Source organism: Eulemur rufifrons, chromosome 16 (assembly GCF_041146395.1).
Source record: "Eulemur rufifrons isolate Redbay chromosome 16, OSU_ERuf_1, whole genome shotgun sequence".
In the NCBI taxonomy this organism is placed as follows: Eukaryota; Metazoa; Chordata; class Mammalia; order Primates; family Lemuridae; genus Eulemur; species Eulemur rufifrons.
Genome location: NC_090998.1, coordinates 94,001,172 through 94,022,420, shown reverse-complemented (window position 1 = coordinate 94,022,420; position 21,249 = coordinate 94,001,172). Strand labels below are relative to the sequence as shown.

Genomic DNA, 21,249 nt, shown 5'->3' with positions numbered 1-21,249 from the left:
CACGCCCTGCTGGCTCCTGGGAAGATGCCCCGAGTGCCTGGGGCATGTGCGGCGACTCGAGCAGCACCACGCACCAGGGTGGCTCTTGCTGCCAACTCCCTGAGAGACGCGGGTGACTCCCAACAGAGCCGTCCCCGCATCTCCTGCCCACACCAGTCCCCAGGGCCTTGCTGTGCAGGCTCCCCCGGCTCCCCTGGTGCCTGGCGAGCGGGGCCAATATCTGCAGATTGGACACATGAACCACCGATGGAGGGAAGGCTCCAGGGTGCCAGGCACTTGCCCCCGACTGAACCCACCGCCCCCACAGGACACTGGTCACGAACCACGAGTGAGACCAGGGTGGACGTGACAGGGCTCTGGGCTGCCTCACGCCGGCCTCTCGGCCCTGCCAGCTGCAACCCCCAGAGGAAGGGCACAGGGAGACAGCGTCGACCCATGGTGACAGACACGGCCTGCCTGCTGGAGCCTCAGCACGAGGACAGCCCGGCACGGCCACCCCCAGGCTGGGTGTGGGGCCCCTACCTGCGGGCGCTGAGGGGCTCCTCCGCCTCCACGGTGCTCTCCTCGGGCTGGAAGCGGAAGTCCTCCACGTACACCCCAAACTTCTCGTAGAACCACTTCTGGGCGCGGGAGGACAGCCCCTGGCTCCGGCGGTCTGCGGGAGCAGAGGCCCAGTGAGGGGCACAGGAAACACCTGCAGGGGCAGGGGCCTCCCCACGGAGCCGGGAAGCGAAGGGGTCCACGCCAGAGGGGACTCTGAGGGCTCAGCTCTCCACAGGCACGAGGTGTGAACAGCAATCGCAGACCAGAGCCGCCCGGCTGCAAAACCCACCGCTGCATGGGGATAGCCTCTCTCACCCTGACCCCGTGTTCTAGGCACGCCCGGCTGTCCAGGCCACCTCAGGGGTCTGTGTCAACCTCCCTTTCCACCTCTGGCTTGTCTCGGTGGGCTCGTCACCCCCGGCCCTGCAGAGTCTGAGGACCAGCAAATGGGGGGGTGTCCTGGGAGGGACGGGGCCCGACCAGGGCAGTGGCTGGCCTGGGTGAGCTATCGTGGCTTAGTGCCGGTGACTGACACTGGTCACCAAGGCTGAGCCTGTGGAGAGCAGCCCACACCACGGGAAGCCAGGAGGACTCCCTGGCACGGACACGTCTGTCCCTTCCGAAAGCCGGCTGTGGGGCCGCCTGCAGGGGGCGCTGTCCCTCCGTGATTGAGGCTCGCGTGAAAGGCGGGCAGGTGCCACCAACAACCCCGCGCTGCGGGCTCGGGGCAGAAGCCTGAGGGCCACAGGCCAAGGGGCGCCGAGGTGTGTGCACCCCGAGACCCCCGGCAGGGCAGAGCGAGGAGCTCTCAGGGAGGACGGGGCGGGCAGGTTCCTGCACCCCAGCTGGCGCCTGGCAGGGTTTTTGCGGTGACAGTCCAGGCGGCGACAGCAAACCTGTCCCCGTGGCGGAGACAGCCACACACGGATGGGCCTGGCTGGTTTCTATGGAACTTTATTTATGGATGTTGAAATATCAGATTTACATAATGTTCACATGTCGCCCAAATAGTCTTTTGATTTTTTCAGCCATTTAAAATGCAAAACCAGACGGGGGCTGTGGTGCGCTGACCCGCAGGTGCAGGGAACGGTGCCAGCTGCCCGGAGAGCGTGGGCTTCCCCTTGTGCTGCAGCCCACCCCGGGCCCTGCTCAGTAACCAGGGCCGGGCGGATCTCTCGGCCAGGCCCCCTCGGGGCTAATTCCCTGGAGGAAATGGAGAACCCTCGTGTGGCTTTCTCCCTGTATCCCTGGCACCTTTGCGTGACTGACCCCATCACTGGGACTGACTGCTGCCCCCTGCCGGGCCTCCATTTCACCTGTGCAAGGTGCGCACCAGGTCTGTCCCCACCCCCGCCTCCTCCCCCTCCTGGAGGGTCCGCAGGGCCACCCTGGAAGCCAGCGCCTCCCCCACCACGCTCCCCCCACACAGAGCCTGCACACCTGCCTGACCACAGCAGGCAGGGCGAGGACAGGCCTCAGCAGGGGGCCAAGGCCACAGGCACTGGGGAGCCGGGGTCTTTCCCACCCACACTTCTGACCCTCGATGATCACTGGGGGGCAGGAGCCTAGGGGTCTCTTGCGCTGCTCCCGGCTCGGTGGCCCAGGTGCACAGGCCGAGGGCTTTGAGGGCCCGAGGAGGCCACGACGCAGGGGACGCAGCTCCACCTTGCACGTGGTCCAGCACCCGGGTCCCTGGGGAAGGGGCGTACACCATTTCCCCTCTGGCAGACAAGCTCAGCGAGGACCCAGACAGGGCCCGGCTCTGGGCCACGCTGGGCCTCTACCCAGCAGGTGCCCTGGGAGAGGTCTTCCCTGCTGGGACGTCAGTTTTCTCATCTTTCTACGGGGCAGGGCTGAGACCAATGAGCCTCTGGCTTGTATCTCTGGGCCCCACTGGCACCAGCAGGAAGGTCCTTGCACGTGGTCACCCTGCAGGAACAGGCGCTGCCTGGGGTGCACAGGCCAAGCCCACAAGAGCTGAATGGAAAATCCAGTCCCCTCCGTCATCAATCCTCTGAATGACAATTCTAGAAAGTACAGTGTGGAGTAAGAGAAAAAAGGGGCCAAGGCGTGGGAAGACAAGGAGAAGAGAGAAAAGGGCTCTGTCTCCTGACCCCGGGGTGTCCCCACTGCTGGTTCCATCCTGTCGTCGGGATGGTCAGCCGGACAGCAGGCCGCCAGGTCAATGGCGGAGGGACCAGCGTGGCCCCCACACCGCTGTTCCGTGGGCAATGCCAAAACAGCAGGTCGTATTTCCATGAGAAAGTATAATCAGGGTTTGGTTGATGACTGAGTTTGCTACGATGACTCACCAGCTCCCCGCGAGAGACAGGAACCCCGTTCTGACGGGAGGAGACTCCCGGGTGCCAGTGGGCACCCAGGAACAGAACCAGCACCGCTGCCCGCCCACTGGGGCCTACCTGCTCCGTTGGCGGCCTGGGTCTGCCCCTTCGGCGGCGGCTGAGCCGTCTGCTCCTCGGTTCTAAAAGAGCAGGGAGAAGAGGCAAGGTGTCCATTAGTTCAAAACACGGGGCACAGTGGCCGTGCACAGCTCTGGGGCTCACACGGCTCGTACTGCACATGGAGGGTGGGGTGAGCGGGGTGCTCCCTGGGACCCCCAAACTGCTGGAATGGCAGTCGTGACGGTAGCTGGGCAAGCACAGAGCCGTGTTCCTAACAGGCACGTGTGTTGTCTTTTAGGAACCAAATAAAGTCTCATGCAGCTCGTTTCTTTCCTGTTAATTTTAACTTTTAAAATTATATTGCCATCAGGCTGCTGATGGAAAGACCAACACACACGAATCTATCAGGCACCACACCAGGCCACAGGCTGGGTGACGTCCTGTCAGCTGCCGGCACCCAGCTCGGCCCAGGTCAGCCACCTGCCTGGGCTCCCTGTCCCCAACCTCCCTGTCCCCAACCCCCACTGCACCCTGATCACTGGGCCTTAGACACCCTTCCTGGAATTTCTGTCCACCTGTCAGATCCTATAGACCCAACTGTCCCCTGTATGCTTTAAGGGAGCTCGACCTCAGCGGGCGGCCTGGACCTGGCCCCTGGGTGCAGCCTCTGTCCTGGTTCTCCGGCCAGCTGCACCCTCCTCCCAAGCTGCGGTGCCCAGCCCACCTTTTCCTGCACTACAGAGGAGCCTCTGTGCTCCTGGTCCCACGGGGACCCAGGCAGACCTGGGCAGGGCTGGGAGGCGTGCAGAGGGCCCTCCTGTAGGGCCAGGGACCCTCAGCACAGGCGCCCCTCGCCTGCAGTGATGGGGAGAGGCAGTTTCTGCTCTGTTCACATCACGTGATTTCACACAACAATGCCATGAACCAACCCAGTCCTCAGGCTCATGATCTGTCCCTGTCACCTGTAACTGCTGCGTTGTGCCGGAGCATGCAGAATGTGGAGGACAATTGAACAGCATATAGCAGAGCTGGCGCTGGGCGAGGGCTGTAGCCCCCTGAGCAACGGACGGGAGCGTCGAGGTGGAGGTGGGGTCCCCAAGAAGGGAGCCATGGCCATGCGGGAGGGGCCAGGACTCCATGCCCACCCTCCCTGTGGCCAGGGTGGGGCTGCCCAAATGACCATCCCTGCCCAGAGCTGGCAGCAAAACGGGGATTCACAGGGAACAGGAGGTGCCCGGGGCACATAGGAGACTCCGGGAGCCCGGTGGGTTACCCCGTTCATGGGCAGCTGGACCAGGACTCTCCCTGAACCAGCCTGGAAACTCCAGAAGAGGCAACTCAGCCAGGAAGCACAAAAAACTGGCTCCTGGCCGGGCGGGGTGGCTCACGCCTGTAACCCCAGCACTCTGGGAGGCTGAGGCGGGAGGATCGCTTGAAGCCAGAGTTCGAGACCAGCCTGGGCAACACAGCAAGAGCCTATCTCTACATAAAAACAGAAAAATTAGCCGGGCATGGTGGCACACACCTATAATCCTAGCTACTCGGGAGGCTGAGGCAAGAGGATTGCTTGAGCCCAGGAGTTTGAGGCTGCAGTGAGCTATGGAGCCACCGTACTCCAGCCTGGGTGACAGAGGGAGACCCTGTCTTTAAAAAAACAAAGAAGGCTCCCGCCAAAGCCCTGGCCCAGGTGTGCTCCATGAGGCCTCGAAGCCAAATGCACACGACCTCACCCAAGCCATCGATGGGCAGTGGGCTGGGGGAGGCCTCAAGTGGGCAGGGGCCTTCCCAGCTGCTGCGGTCGGCACTGCTTGTTTTGTATCTAATGACACACAGTCAATGGCAGCTAGAAACAAACACGCGTTTAGATATTACTGTGCAGCAAGCTGCCTTCAGCGGAGGAGGACTGGAGACCCCGGAGCAGGTGCCACAGGCGGCAGGAACTTCACTTCCTGCACGTAATGCCAAACACGGAACACGGTGACTGCCTGTCGCGACTGCTCGTAAGAACACTCTGACTGATAACAGTGTTACCGCAATACATTTTCAAAACTCAGCAGGAAGAGAGAGAGCAGGCAGTGTTCCAGGACATTCTAGCCTGAGCAAGGGGTGCCACCTTGGCCTCTAAGAAGTGGGAAGCCCCAGGGGGTCCTCAAAGCCACGCAAACACCCCCGACCTCGTCCAGACGGAAGAGGACTGTTATATTAACACTCCTGCCGACTTAACGTCGACTGATTCTTCAAAGTGGTTCCAAAGGACGATGGTGTGTTCGATGATGAAGCAGACAGGTGTGGGTGGTCTGTGTCTGAGCCTCTTGGAAGGCCTGACCCCAACTGCCTGGGCCACGGGGCGGAGACCTAAGCCGGGTGGAGGTGTGGACGCCAGGGCAGGCACCGGCCCACTCTGCTGCAGGCCCTCCAGGCTGGACAGGGCCCTGGACGGTCACCAGGGTCCACTTCCTGCCAGCGAGGCCCGTGTGCAGCACAGAACGGGGCCATGCACCGTCTGGCGCCCCCCAACCTTCCTAACTCTGGGGATCCTGGGGTGGGGCAAGTGGGGAGCAGCCGTGGGAGGAACGGACTCTAAACGCTCAGGGCAGGATACGCGCAGGACTGGACCACGGACCGGCAGGAGGCAGGAGGGCAGTGCTGTCGGGGGGCTTTCGGGCCCACGATGGAGAAAGCCGTTGCCCACCCACAGTTAGGCTGACCCCAAGGTGATTTGCTGAGAGTTTAGGAGTCAAAATAGAGGCCTGTATAACCATTGTTATGTCTTAATCCTGCAGCTCACCTGCAGCTTCACAGTGCGTGATGCGAGTGTGTGGGTGTGCGTGTGTTATGTGAGTGTGCACTTGTGCTGTGTGCGTGTATGATACGAGTGTATGTAGGTGTGCGTGTGCAGTGTGTGTGTGTGTGTCTGTGTGGTGTGTGTGCTGTGTGTGCAGTGTGTGTGGTGTGTGTGATATGTGTGTGGTGCGTGTGTGATGTGTGTGCATGTGCAGTATGTGCTGTGTGTGTGGTGTGTGTGGTATGTGTATGCGAAGTGTGTGGTGTGTGGGGGGGTGTATTGTGTGTTTGGTGTGTGTGATGTGTGTGGTGTGTGTGCGATGTGTGTGCATGTGCAGTGTGTGGGGTGTGTGGTATGTGTATGTGAGGTATGTGGGGTGTGTGTGGTGTGTGCGTGTGAAGTATGTACGGGGGGGTGTGCCCACGTGTGTGCGGAGGGCTCCCTCACATGCCTTCCCAGCCTGGACAGACCACAGCCACCCAGACGGGCCCCAGGAGGGCAAGGGAAAAGGAGGGCATTCCGCCTGAGACCTGTTCCTCTGCACCCCTCCTCCTTTGGGCTTCTAGAAAGTTCCTAAGTCTGCCCCCATGTAAAGCAGGGGAGCGCCCCTTAATGCTCCCGGGACCCTCAGTTTCCACTTCCTCGGTCACAGCCCCGGCTGGCTCCCAAGGCAGAGTCCGTCCCCCTCCTCCCTGAACTGTCCCACTGGGCACTCCCACCCCAGGGCTCTGGGGAAGGACCAGGACCAGCCCCCAGAGCAGGGCTGGAGGGCAGGAGGGCGGGAAGCAGAACACACAAGCGCCCTGGGAAAGGAGAGGGACAGGGGTCAGCCTCAGGCCGCTGGCCACGACCAGAGGAGGAGCTGTCCTGTGGGGGTGGGGACGCACCCCCGGCTCCCGCCAAGCACCTGAGACCACACCTGTCCCTGGGATCTCCCCGTGTTGCAGGTCAGGTTTCGCCTCTACATGTAACTAAATGTAGTCAGTCTTTGAGTTGCTATAGGTTTTCGCAGAAGGCTCAGTATCAGGTAAAGTACCCGTGAGGCCCGTGTACTAGTTTCTGTTCTGAGGAGGGGCCGACCTCACAGCAGGGACAGAAGGGGAACAGGGTCGTTCACTCTCCAGACAAGCTCAAGGCCCCGGAGGAGAGCCCCACCTGGGGACTCCCAACAGGCCACGTGGGAGGCCCACAGGGAGATGCCCGGAGAGCAGGAAACAAAGGGACCTTCCCCCAGTGAAAGCCGGATGCCTCAGGCTGCCCAGACCTGACACTGACAGGTAAGACGCACAAGGACGCCAGAGTCCTGCGTGGGACACAAAGGACGGCTCTCATTTCTGTAACTAACCTGGCGCGGCTCCATCCCCAGAGTGCAGGGCCCAGCTGAAGTAAAGACACCCAGAACCCTGACAATAATGGCCCCCGTGAAGAGCCAGTGTCCGGGGGGGCTGTGTGCAGCCCACACTGGTGGGAGCCATTCGCTCAAGCCAGGGAGCGCCGGGGACAAAGGTGCGGTCAGTGCCGGTGTGGGGCCGGGGGTGCGGGGCGGCTGGGGGTGCGGATGTGGCCAGCCCGAGCACCTAGGCCTCATCCGATTTGGACACTGTGCAGAGGGACACAGGGCCTCGTGGGCTTTTTCAGGACAGGGACAGCACCTGTTCTGTAACCTGCACTGTCGCTCTGGAATGACCTGCTTCCTGCCGGCAGCACCGTGCGGCAGGGCGTGTGGCCGGGGAGGAGGCCCTGCGCGCTCAGGGGCAGTTCAACCCCACACAGACGGGACCCATCTGGGAACAAAGACGTCACCTGCAAACACCCTAGAAGCTGGGGCAGCACTGCCACCCCAGGAGGGGTGATCCTGCCAGGACACAGGAGGCTCAGGGAGGCAGGGGTGCCCAGGGCCTGGGAGGGCCACAGGGACAGGGAGTGTTCAGCATGGGCAGCTGGGGTGCCTGGAGGGTCTGCAGCCACGACCAGGGAGGGGCAGCAAGCGTGGGAGAGCACAAAGGCCAGGTGGGGGGAGTCAGGGTCCCCAGAAGGTCCTGAGAGGCCCGGCCAGCCTCTGGGGCCAGACACCAGGATCAGGACACACAGGACAGGCGGCACCTGCTGGCCAAGATTGCAGGTTCAGCAGTCCTGGGGCTCCGCAGGCCCCCACCAATCCTCTGCTCAGTCCTACCCCTGCCTGGGCCGGGTGACCACGAGGAGGAGCACCGCCCCCAGGCTGCCCGTCTCCCAGGCCAGCCCCAGGCACAAGATGACAGCCACTTTCTAAAGACCACGGCTTGGACAGGCACAGGCCAGCCCTGGGCCCGGGCAGTCGGGGCCAGGCCTGTAATCACCACTCGCCCGCAGACCCCTCCAGGACCAAGGGTGACACTCCTGAGGTGGTCTGGGTCCCACAGAGGCCCAGGGGGCTGACACTGCCCACTCGCAGGGGCAGCGGAGCACGAGGTACCTGGCCTTCAGCACCTCCTGCACCTTCTGCTCCAGCTCCATCCTCCGCTGCCGCTCCCGGTCCAGCTCCTGCCTCAGCATCTCCGAGTTGGTCTCTTCTCGCAGCTTCCGGAGCTCCTCCTCTGCGGGGGAGAGAACACTAGACTGACCCCCACTCACGTCCACCTCTGACTCCGAGATAGGGGCAGGGTGCCCACCTCAGGGACACCAGAGAATTTTCTGCTCCAGGAACAAGCCTGGGCACCTGGACTTTCTCATGTGTGGGGGCTCCCAGACAGAGGGGTGCATGGTCCCTCCAGCACCTGCCAGGTGGCCGCAACCTCCTGCCCCTCTGCCCGGGCGCCGTGGGAAGGACAGTGCGCTGGCTCGTCCCACACAGTCGGGGGAGATGCGGGAGGAGCAAGGTGAGGACTCCCTCACTGCGCTGGATCAAGGCTGGTGCAGGACAGAGCACCACGCCGCCACTGCCACACCTGAGGACACCCGAGGAAGGGACACTGGCAGCCCACGGCCAGCCCCCCACAGCGACACAACGCCTCCATGTGCCGGCTGGGTAGCGCATAGACAGCTGGAGCCACCGCAGCTGCTCCCAGAAGCCTCACCGAGAAGGTGAGATCTGGGTCAAGACCAGCATGACATGAAGGAGCGAGGTCACAGGTACCCAGGGAAGAGCCCTGGGCAGAGGGAGGCAGGAGGGTCAGAGATCAGGGAGACTGAGGTCTGAGGACAGAGGGGCCAGGAGCCAGGAGTGCGGGCGGCCCCAGATGCCAGAAAGGGAGGCACTTGCAGCCCTCGCAGAGACACAGACTGGGCCTCTCTGCGCCCAGCCCAGCCTCCACCTCCCGAACCAACGCGGTAGGATCACCTGATGGCAAGCCTGACGCCCCGGCTGTCCCCACTGACCTCCCGAGGCCTAGCACAGGCAGGAAGAACGAGAAGAGACAGACAGATGAAAGAGAGAGCCAACTCAGAAGGGGGCTGGTGGCCTCCTCCCAGGGCCTGGGGCAGCCTCCAGACCAGAATCAGGAGCTGGGTGCAGCCCCGGCCAGGGCAACAGTGCACAGCAGTCGGTGGCAGGTGACAGGGGTGGCAGAGCCTCTGACCAGGCCCCCAGAGTCCTGCCAAGGGAGCCGTACCCCAGGTCTCCCACGGTGGCCAGCTGGCTCCTTTATGGTGCAGGGGACCTGTGCCAGGTGCAGATGGGGGGCCCTCAACCCCCACCTCTGGGACTCGGCCTTCCAAGCACCCCCAAATCCATGCATGCCCTCTGCTCATCTCTCAGCCCTCTCATTCCTCACCAACTCCCCTCATACCCTCCAATCCACCTCTGAGACGGGGTCCCAGGCTCCTCTGAAAGCACAAGTTGAAACTTGTCACTCTCCTGCTTCAAGCTCCTTCTAATTGGGCTCGTGATAAAAGTCAAGTTCTCAGCTGGTTCCCCCAGGGTCTCCGCCCACGAAACCCCTCACCTTTGCTTTGTGGGTTCAAGCCACAGGGACCTCCTTTTAGGTCCTCAAATGCCCACAGTCTGGTTTTGCCTCAGGGCCTTTGCACATGCCGGGCCTTCTCCCTAGAAAGTACCCCTCTGCCCTCCATGGCAACACGTCCCTCTACCTCTCAGGCCTGACCCAGACACCATGTCCCCTGAGTGACCTCCCTGACAGCCACCCCTGGATCTAATGAGGCCCTTTGTCATTTCCTCTCACAGAGCTTGCTCTTTCCTGTTGGGGACAGCAGGGCCCTCCTCGGGTGCTGGGTAGGGATTCCCGGAGACGACGCGGTCCACAGAGGAGGGCGCAGCACAGGTGACCTCCTGGTAACCGGCCCCATCCTGAGTCCACATTTATCTGCAGGTTTCTGACTCGGGCCCACCCCTCCCCGGAGGTTCTGGAGACAGGGCCCCACTGTGTCACTGTTCCGGCCCCAGGACCCAGCCTGGCTCTACGAGAATCCAGTGAGGTGTGGGGAAGGACAGTGGACAGGTGGGGACAGCCCAGCGAGCTCCCACGTGGCAGGTGCAGCAGCAAGGGCAGACGTGCTGAGCCAAGGGCCGCGCACACCGGGTCCGGCCCCGCCCTGGACAAGACAGGATGCCGAGGCGGAGGAGGGGCCACTGCGGGAATCCCGCAAGTGCCAACTGTGCAGTGTCGAGACCCTGTGGGACGTCTGTGCCTCCCCAGACACTGAGCACACGGGCCCCAGCCTTGGACCGGGGTCCCAGGGACCCAGACCTGGAAGATTCAAGGGCACGTTAGAGGCCTGCCCGGGGCGTTCCCTGCACGCACAGCGCCTGCCCGGGGGCCCAGAGCGGAGGCAGCGGGGGACTTGGCATTCAGGGGTCACAGCCCAAACACGCAGTAGGTCCACAAACCCCAACCCCCGCAGGGACCTCCACCCAGCCCTCACTAACCCCAGTGTGACGCAGGCCCCCAGCTCCTCCTGGCACTGCTATGGGAAATCAGTGCTGGGGACACCACCCCACTCGGAGAGGACGTCTGAGTGGGTCCCAAGGGCGGCACCAAGTGTGTGAACCCAGTGGGAGAGGCAGGCGCTGACCCCGGCCTGCCCTGGGCCCCCAGTAGGCAGATCCACGTCCCCAGCACGGAGGAGCCTGAGAGCCCCCCCCCCAGTCCCTGGAGGGGTCACACACCCACTGGCCGCCAGGAGAGCCTGGGCCTCCCCGAGGCATGGAGATTCTCAGGCCACCTGGGACTAATGCCACCCTCCCAGTGTCCCCAGGCCACGCCTACAGGACACAATTCTCAGCCCTGGCCCTCTCTTGGGGGCCTGGCCTACAGTAGGGGCTCCTTCTCGGCTTGCTGGATGGGCAGGTGGGCGAACCCAGCGCACCGTGAGCCCACAGAGACCCGTCTGCCGAGGAGCGTCCATCCGCTCAGTCCCGTGTTCAGAGCCAGCTCGGGCGGGTTCCCAGAGAGCACCGTGGAGGCCTCTCATCTCATCCACTGTCTTTGTGCTGTGACAGTGACTGTCACATGGAAATCGGAGCTGAGACACTTCACACTGGCACGGCCTGGCTCCTGCACAGGCCTCCTGGGTGGGGGAGAAGGGCCACGGCTGGAGGGTTCTGACACTTTCCCATCCGCCGGTCTCAGCCCTCCACACTCACACGCACACTGGCACCTCCTCGGACCCGCCCAGACCCGCCCCGCAGGAGGCCAGGCCGCCCAGAGCTCTCTGTTCACACATGTCAGGGAGGCACGTCAGCCCCTCCCAGCACCAGCAACAGGAAACCACACTTTCCTTCACGGGGCCTCCCCTGAACGTCCCTTCCTGATGTCACCAAACCGTGAAAGGTCAGGGCACAGCCAGATTCCATCAAGCAGAGCATTAGCCAAAGCCTGGGCCAAAGGGGCCAGTCCCAGCCCCGGGGACTGTGGACGTGTGTGGACACACAGACCCTCCCCAAGGGCGTGCCCGCTTGCGGGGGAAAGGCAGGCTCACGACCCCTCCTTGCAGCCTGGACCTTCCCAGGGACGGTGCCCTGCAGAGCCAAGACAGCCCTGCAGTCCTCCCCGCTCACGGGCTGGAGCACCCCCTGCCCCCCACCAAGCCTGACCGCAGCGCGTGCTCCTCCAACGCCCCTGGCAAACCAGCCACCCCAATTTCCCCCACAGCCACGAGAAGCCTTCCCGCCCTTTCCTGGTGCCTCCCGTCCTGTCCTGGTGGTACAAAGACGGCTACATCTCTGACCAGAACTTCTGACCATTCACCTCCCGTACGTTCTTTCTCTCTCTGAGCAAATGGCCCCTGCAAGGCCAAGCTGCTCTCTGCCCCCGAGACTGGAACGGTCATCATACACCCCAGGACTGGACGTTAGAGCCGCCTCCTGCCCAGCAGTGACACGTTCAGGTCAACTGCAGCTCGCAGAGCACAGCCCTGTCCTTCCGCAGGAGAAAGGCGATGCAAATCCCCGGTCACGGAGTTTTCCTTCTCCTGAGTGAGGAGAGACACAGGAGGGCTGTCTTCCTGCCAGGGAAAGCGCTGAGCGGGCAATCAGCAGACACACTCCGCTCATCCAGCCTCGTGCCCTCCGGGTCTCTGCTGGGGCCGCCCCGCCCCTGACCTCAGGGCCCATCCACAGCCCCAGCCCTTTCTCCGGGGAACCTGCTGCCCCCGCAGAGGCTCTGGGCTCCCTCGGCCCAGGCACAGCCTCCTCACGCCCAGAGCTGCTCGGGCAGCAAGGGTGGCGGCGTGGTCTGCAGGCAGGCCCTGCGCCGCCGGTCAGGGTAGAGCGGGCTCCTGCAGTCTGGGGGTGGGGCGGGTGATGCCACACACAGGGAGGCAGAGGAGCCCCTGGACAGCCCTGCGTCAGTTCCCTGTGGCTGCCGTAAAAAGTACCACAAACTTAGTGGCTCAGAGAAACATGAATTTATTCTTTTCCAGGTCAGAAGTCCCAAATGGGTCTCCCTAGGTTAAAGGCAAGGTGTCACGGGGCCAGCTCCTTCGGAAGCTGCAGGGGAGGCCCCTTCCCTTGCTGCTTCCGGCTCTGGGGGCGCCTGTGCCCTCGGCTCCTGCCCCAGGCAGCGACGGCTCCGCTCTCTGCTCTCACCTTCCTGCTGCCTCCTCATGAGGACCTGGGTGGCTACTCTGAGCCCACCTGGCTAACCCAGGGCCACCTCCCGTCTCAGGGATGTGACTCCTTCACATCTGCAAAGTCCCTCCTGCCACATGAGGTCACATTCCCAGGCTCCAGGGGGGGAGGAAGACATTTTTGGGAGCCGTGGTTCTGCCCACCACTATCCCCCCGAGACAGTACTGCTGGCGGGAGGAATGGTCCTCCTGCCACCCGGCCTGGTGTGGACTCTCCTGCCCCGCAGGCTTTGGGACACAAAACGTCAAAGAGCCCTCCTTAGTGGTGGACGGGCCCTCCCGGAGTGCAGGGTCCCCAGCCAGCCCCTTCCTCCCGTCTCTCTCCTCCCACCTCCAGCAGGGCCCCCAACGCACCTGAAGCAGGACTCCCCAGCGCCCCCCAAGGCGGCCCCGACCACAAGAGCTCACAGGGACCTTCTCTAAACCCTGTAGTGAAATGCGCCACTAGAGGGAGGTTCCAGAGTCACCCATGTGTGCCACAGGCGTGTGACCTGCCACGGCACATCCTAATAGCACACGCGCACGGCTGCTGGGCAGAAAGGGGCACCTGCTCTCCCGGGACCCAGCACGACTTGTCTCGGGCAGAGACATGTGTGCACGCTCAGAGTCCAGGTGGTGGCCACACACACCAACCATGGGGCCAGGGAGGCCACCATGAATGTTACTTCACACCTGTCAGTGGCTAAGCCACAGGTGGGTTCCCGGGGGTAGAGCCACAGCCCAGCACATTAGATCACGAAGTCACAGCTCTGCAGGGCTGGAGAAGCTGCCACATCCAAGGACACGGGTGGATCTCGGATCCACAGATCCCGATGTGTGGTTTCTGGCCCGGTGAGCTGCCTGCGCCTCTTCTAAGGTCAGATGCTGGCCAGGACGAAGTACTCAGCTGACCTGGTTACAGACAACCAGGCAAGGAAGCTTGTGGGAGGCAGGGGCCGGGGAGGGAGCCAAAACACCTGCCCAAAGAAGGAGTCAGACCCCTCAAACCTAAGTTACAAGGGTGCACCCAGAAAGAGAAGTTTGTCTCATAACCCATGACTTCCCGTACTGGGCTTTCGCTTAACATCAGACCCACAAAAGCAAATCGGCCATCTGATCACCAGGAAGGAAAGTGAGACAGCCAGGGCACGTGGCACCACAGGAAACCAGGACAGCTCCCCAAGGGGACGAGGCCTCCCCTCCCCACCCCCACCCTGAGAGCAGTCGAGCAGCAAAATATGTTAGGGGGAGGGGGAGAGGCTCCGGGGGAGAACCCGTCCCTGGCCGTTCAGGGGGTGCTCTGTGAGCCCAGCAGGACCCCCACACCCATGGGCATCCTGCAGCCGGGGTCCATGCCAGCCAGGGCAAGCTCTAGGGGGAGCTTTTAGGGACCTTTACAAGGATGAGAAGCAGCACCCCGTTTCTTTACAGAGACCACTGGCCACTGCTTTCAAAGGGCTGGAGCAGAACGAGTGAGGGACACGGAGCTCCTGCAAGCAGGAGAAAGCCCCGCTCGGCAAAGCTACAGCGCTCGCCCCTGCAGAGGCTGCAGAGGGCCCGGCACAGCTGGGCTGGCCACCACCCAGGCTCCACGCCTCCCCCGGCGCCTGGGAGGAGGGGTGGGGCGACGGGGAGGGACCTGGCCAGGGACTCCAGGTACCCCCAGGACATCCTCTGCGGAGCGGATGGCCACCCCGATTCAGGGGAGGTCCCAGCTCCCGCCGCGGCAGGCCACCGTGAGGCCACGCCTCATCCCACCACCCAGCTTCAGCTGCTCCCAGCCCACGGGGAAGCGACTGGGAGGAAGGAACGCAGCTCCAAGGCTATTTTTAAATCTGTGAAAGTAGAACTCTCGAGCCAGAGTCCTCCCGGCACACGACTCAACAGGCCCAGCCTCACCCAAAAATAAAAATCAAGTGATAATCCTTAAATAAAACTCCTTCCCACCAGGCCAGGAGCGCAAACGCAGGATCCACTGAAAACGCCGCTCCTGGCTGGCGGAGAAGTCGGCACACCTGGAACACCTGGAGGCCCCACCGGCCGGGCTGTGCCCCTACCTCCCCCGTCCACTCTTGCCTGGGCGCTCCTGGCCCAACTCACCCTTCCAGTCACCACCACGGGCCCTTCTAGAAGACAAAGCCACGCCCTCCCAGAATCAACCCACTGGAAGGTGCAACTGCGGGCCCAGCGCACACCTGCTCTGCCAGCAACCAGCACAGACGCCATGGCTGCAACCTCCTCCCGCCCGTGACCCTCCCGCTTGGGAAAAACAGTTTGTTTCAGGAAATGCCTCGCTTTTATCATAAACTTCTGTGTGCATTTTTCCCTAACATTTACTCACTGCTGTTACTCACTGCTCTGTGCAGAGCTAGCGTTTACTGAACGATGAGCCAACCGTCAACCGCACGGACCGCCTGTAACCAGGAAGTGGTCACGTCCCCAGCATTTCCCATTCGAACGTGACGGTGGCTGCTTACACGTTGGCCCACCATTACGTTAGGTCCATTTTAGGAAACCAATTCCAGCTTTAGGGCAGACAAATAGTGCATTAAAACTTTTCCCACGTAAAGTAATAAGAATCAGGATCCCGGCCAGCTTTTTCACCCAGAGCGGCTGATTTTCAGGGATGATGACTGCCTCCCACTGTGAGCTGGTGCCCTGCATCTGACAGCCCGTGGGCTGGGCTCTGGGGCTCTGGCCCAGCACTGAGCTTGGAGATCGTGTGTTCCCAAGCGTGCGCTCCGCCCCCACCCCCACCCCCACCCCTTCCTTTCCAACCGAGCTCTCAGCATCCAGCATCTGAGCCGGTGGGGCCTTGAGGGGTGTGCAAAAGGGCATGCCCAGTGGCGGAACAGCCTGTTAGTCTATCCGCCCATCCTCCACCCAGCCCTCCACTAAATCCATCCATTCGTTCACCCACTCACCGATCCACCCAGCCATCCATAAATACATGCATACACTGACCACCCAGTAGCTGCTAGCCTGCATCCAGCAGGTGATCAATAAATGCATATTCATGTACAAAATCTATGGAATATAGTGCATTTTGTGCTCAAAAAGCAATAGCAATTGAAATGCATTTTGGGCTACATAAAAATGTATGATGCTCTTAATTTATTTATGCACTTCTTTAACAAATTTAGGCTCCTGCCTTCAGCCACAAGCCAAAACGCATTTCAATTTCACATTCTTCAGCCTGTGTCATTTTCTCACAGGAACAATTGTACCCTTCAATATTTAATAACTGGAGAAGGCCGCTGTGCACTTGGGCTATTTCTTCTCCTCGGTGAGCAATGAGAGTCTCTTTCTGTGAGAAAGCACCACAGGTCACTGGATGGGATTGCAACGCTGACCACTGAGCTGTCCCACAGCTGGGGAGCTCAGGCCCGGTAAATGCTCACGGCTACCCGTTCATCAGTGGTGAGTCAAGAGCCAGACGTCTGGGACCTGCCTCTGGGGCACAACTCTCTCCACATCCACTCACGGAGCCCCCTCTCCCCGCTTCACTGAGTTACTACTGTATCCGTGACAACATGCTAGGGATCTAACGATCAGTCCAGCCCACACCCCCAAGGTGCAGACAGCCTGGTGAGAACTACCTATAACTATCGCTAACGGCCCACACACAGTCGTCCGTCAGCAGGGAACAGGCGGGCGAAACCAGGCCCCGGCCACACGACGGACACAGATGTACAACGGAACAGGGATCGCCTCTCTGCGCCACTCTGGAGGGACCTCCAGGACAGAATGCGAGTGTGCGGAAAGTGTGACTGTGTGGTACTTACCTAAGAAGGAAGGAGAGAACAAACACACGTCTTCCTCTATAAAGTCTGCCCATGGAAGGACAGAGTGTGCAATTGTTAACGAAAGGAAACTGGTTACCTACAGGGGAAGAGAGGGCAGCGGGTCAGGGAGAGAAACTCGACTTCTCTGAATATGCCTTGACTTTGGAACCGTGCAAACAACTGTAGACAGCTACACGAACACATTTAATTTAACTTTAAGAACTCTCTACACCATGCATAATGGGACAAAATGACATCGTGTGCTTCCTGATGTGATGTACCAGGGACTCGCCATCACATCTGTGACACTCTGGACAAAATCACATGACCTGTGTCTCTTCATGAGAACAAACCCAAATTTCAGGGCATTCTGCAAAATGACTGTCCTGTGCTCTTTAAGAACATCAGTATCAGGAAACACAAAGACAGACAGAGCGGCCGCTCCAGGTGAAAGGAGACTGAAGAGTGTGACAACTGAAGGCAGCTCACAACCCGGAACTTTCTCTTGCTACAAAGGTCATTGCTGCAACAATAGACAAGTTGGAATAAGGTCTTAGACCAGATACCACAAAGAGGGGAAAAAATTCTTGCAAGTGCCTGTCAGACACAGTAACCTGTAGCTCTCCAGTGGGACGTAGCGTAAGGACAACAGAACTAGAAACAGTTACAAACAGGCTGTAGCAAGCTGTGGCTGGCAGTAGCACTGGTGTTTTATTCTGAGACTTGTGTGCATTATTGTGGGATCGAACAAATGAGTAATGTGACACTCTCGAGAACCAGGATTGCAGCACCAGAGAAAGACACAGTCAAAGTCGGATGAGTTGGACAGAAACCCAGGAGTCCTGGATGAGAATTCCAAGCAAAGCACCTGTACGAACTCACCAGGTCCCAGCCCTGGCCGCCGGAAAGGTCACTATGACCAGTCAGCAGCAACGAGTGTTCGGATCCTTATTTAGTCTGTAAAAATATCGCTTCTACCAAAAGGAACCAGGGCATTTTTGAGAAATGGTTAATTCCAGCACCGGAGCAGAGAATGTTGGAGATGAGCCTGGGATATCTGGTCACACCAGGAATCACTGATACCACCATGGATTGTGTCAAAGACTCAGAAGCCAACTGAAAGGCTCCCACAGCCCAGAGACAGGATTATTTGATCACCAATCAGGTAATAGCCACCATGTGCAGACACGGTGGTGCACACCTGCAATCCCAGCACTTTGAGAGGCTGAGACGGGAGGATTGCTTGAGCCCAGGAATTTGAAGCTGCCGTGAGCTATGATGATGCCACAGAGCACACTGGCCTGGGCAACAGAGTGATTGAGACCCTGACTCAAACCCACAAACCTACAATGGTTAAACCACATCAAAGGTGTTTAAATCCACCATCTCAAGATGATACCAAAAAACCCCACAAAAGCCCGACACCCTCCCAGGTCACCTTTGGACGATCGTCTAAGCAGAGAATTCAACTCGTTATGTTGAAAACTGGAGAGTGAGTGGGGCCAGCGCCAGCACACACGGCGCCTTTCCCACATGAACTGCACCTGGGGGCAACCACACAGGTGACAGAGGACAGCATGTTTGCAGAAACGTGTCCTTCAACACCCGGAGAAACGATGGCAGGGCGATGACTGTCAAGGTCGTGATGCTGAAGGGAGAGACCGCCCCACGGAAGCACACGCCGCCCCCCAGAGGGTCTTCCCTTGCAGGTCACCACGTCCCATCACTACGGAGGTGTGGGCAGCTCGGGGGACAGACTGTGGCAGGCCACGTGTCAAGTCCACAGGGAGGGTCAGCAGAGTCCAGAGAGCCCACCCGGCACATGACCTGGTCAGCCAGGGACGGAGACAGCGGCCCCGAGAGAGCCTGGGGTGAGGCCGGGAGACGCCCCGGCACCCACGACGCGTGGCCTCGTCTGGCTGCGGATTCAAACGACTAGGGGAATCTGAGCTCAAGTTGGTTATCTGATAATATTAATGAAAAACTGGTTTGGGGGGGCGGGTTTTAGCCGTGATACTGAACTCTCGGCTTTCATCTTTAAAACACAGTGAGCTACCTACTGAACTATCTGGAGGCGGAATGGTAGGACACTGGCTGGGGTTTGCTCCAAAGTATCAGGGGTGGGTAGAGGACAGCAGCTGGCCTGGAGTTGACTCTCACTGCAGCGGGCGGTGGGCTGCCACACGAGAGGCTTGTGGCACTACACGCTCCGTGTCTGTATACAGTAATATTTGAAGTTTTCCTTAACTAAAAAATAACGCCCATAACTGCCACCCCACAGGCTGTCAAAGTCAAACTCACGAGCTACCAGGGAGTAAAGCAGACTACTCCCTGGGCACACTGGGGACAGAATCACAAGTGCCGGTCCAAGGACGCTGGCAACAGTGTTCCGTGGCCGGGGTGGTCCCCTCCCCTCACAGAGCCACTCAGCCCCGGAGCGGGCTCCAGCTGTCTTCATTGTGCAGCTTCCTCCCACCCCGTCTCAAAGTTCATGTGAGTGGACAAAAGTGGACAGGCGTCCCGCTGACCTGCGTGCCCACTCCCCGCACACCCCTGCCCGGATCCCCTTCTGGAAGCTTCCTCGTCCCCCCAGCCTGGGGGCTCCCTGTTAGACACTCTCAGACCCCTCCCCTTCACTGAGCCCACTTGCTCTGCGCACTGTCAACAGGAAGCCCCAGGAAACTGCCAATATTCCATTCCCCCGACTCCAGGAAACCACCAATATTCTATTCCCCCCACCCCAGGAAACCACCAATATTCTATTCCCCCCACCCCAGGAAACCACCAATATTCAGCCACTTTGACTCACAAAAAAGCAACTTCACGAGGTTCCCCAAGATGACGAGACAGCACCTTTTGCCTGATGCCTTCATTAGGGTCTGTCCCGGTGCGCTCTCCAGGCCCCCGACAGTGTCGCCCAGGACGGGGCCTGCCCTCTCCGTTCATGAAGACCCAGGGGGCTCCCCTGCAGGAGGTCAGCGCTGGCTGAGGTCACAGGCAGCCAGGACTGTAATCAGGGGCCACTGCAGCTCGGGGCAGCCCGACCCTCTCTGCCCAGGCTGGCTCTGTGACAACCTAAGACTTGTGGGGAAATCAAGTCACTCCACAGCGTGGCCAGGGTGCGTCACCAGAGCTGTACCGAGAACCACCGATATCCAGTCCTGGGGGCCACGGCAGCTGCCGGAGTGTGGACAGACACCCACATGTGTGCACTCGAGTCTGGTTAACCACTGCTGTATACACACACCGTTAACTAGTGCCATAGTTACCTAAGCACACACAGAGGTAACTACCACCATACATACGTGCACACAGTTAACTACAGCTGTATACACATATGTAGTCACACGTACACGGTTAACTATGGCCACACACATGTGAACACACACACAGTTAACTACCCTGAAAACACACAGATAATTGCTGTCACACACACAGTTCACTACTGATCTCCGGCCTGTTGCCAGGTGAACCCAAGAGCTGTGTGGACTGGCCTTTGACCCTCAAGCGCCAGGTGACTACACAGACACACTGGAGCCAGGTCCCCAGCCTGCAAGTGTGGCAGGCGGCAGCCCCGGGAAGACAGCACCTCGGCTGTTCCCTCCCGGCCTCGCAGCCCCCGCACAGTCTACCCAAAGAAGAGGCAAGGACTTTATTAAAAAGTAAAAAAACGAGTTTCCCCACAATACTTGACCAGCACAGAAAACCTGCGTCTACACTAAAACCGACACTCTGCACCCAACCTGTACCTGCTGAGGCCGCGGGCAGAAGAAGAGAGGGTTGGACTTTCCGAGACTCACAGACTCCAGCCCAGCCTCGAGGCACAACCAGCGCAGGCAGCGGTAACCAAGGACAGACAACCAGGATGGCAACTCTTCCGGCACAGGCACCTGCCGTCTGGCCCAGAGCATCGAGGGAGACCCCAGCTGGGCACGACGACTGCCCGCCCAGGTCCTACGCCCCTGCCTGTCACAGCTGGGTTCCCGTCCCCCACACCTGGGCACTGCTCTGCATGGTTCAGAAGTGATGGGCTCTGGACACACAGGGACGAAGCTGTTTCTTCCTGTATTTCTTTCCTAATAGCATCACTTCCACCACAGTGACAGCTGGAACACACTGTGTCATGCCGCAGGGTCGCCTGCATGGACTTTGGGGATCATCTGCCTGGTACTTTCTTACTAACGAGTGACCCCTCACTAGTCGGAGGACTTCACCTAATGGTAGGGTGACTTCAGTTAACCCTCTGTGCCTCAGTTTCCCCATCTGCACAAGAGGGAGGACACAGAGGCGAGGAGAGAACATCAAAGCAATACGTCAGGCTGGGCGTGGTGATGCGCACCTCTAGTCCCAGGACTTTGGAGGCTGAGGCGGGAGGATCACTTGAGCCCATGAGTTCAAGGGTGCAGAGAGCTACGATTGCACCACTGCACTCTAGCCCAGGTGACAGAGCAAGGCCCTATCTCTTAAAAAAACAAAAAAGAAACAAAAAAATGCAAGACATCAAATGGGGTCACATCTGCCAGGAAATCACAGGCCCTTCTGGAACAATCTCTGCTGTTCTCACTACCCCAAAGGCCAAAGCCCCAGTGAGCCAGGAATGCTTAGCTGAGGCCAATGGACACGAGGCCCCACTGCTCTCCCTCCCGCCTTGACACGCAAACCAAACAAAACGTAAGATTTCAGAGTCTAA

The 21,249-nt window shown here is 60.1% G+C and overlaps 1 protein-coding gene across 5 annotated transcripts in view; it reads right to left on the bottom strand.

Moving 5' to 3' along the window:
• Window positions 1-21,249, bottom strand: part of GRAMD4 (GRAM domain containing 4) — a 77,277-nt gene that overhangs the window by 14,737 nt on the left and 41,291 nt on the right. For all 5 annotated transcript variants that reach the window (XM_069491700.1, XM_069491701.1, XM_069491698.1 and 2 more), the window contains exons 4-6: window positions 8,186-8,306; window positions 2,964-3,025; window positions 523-655 (exon numbers count right to left, since the gene is read on the bottom strand). In XM_069491700.1, the coding sequence (XP_069347801.1) occupies window positions 523-655; window positions 2,964-3,025; window positions 8,186-8,306 (316 nt within the window). The remainder of the gene's footprint in view (window positions 1-522; window positions 656-2,963; window positions 3,026-8,185; window positions 8,307-21,249) is intronic.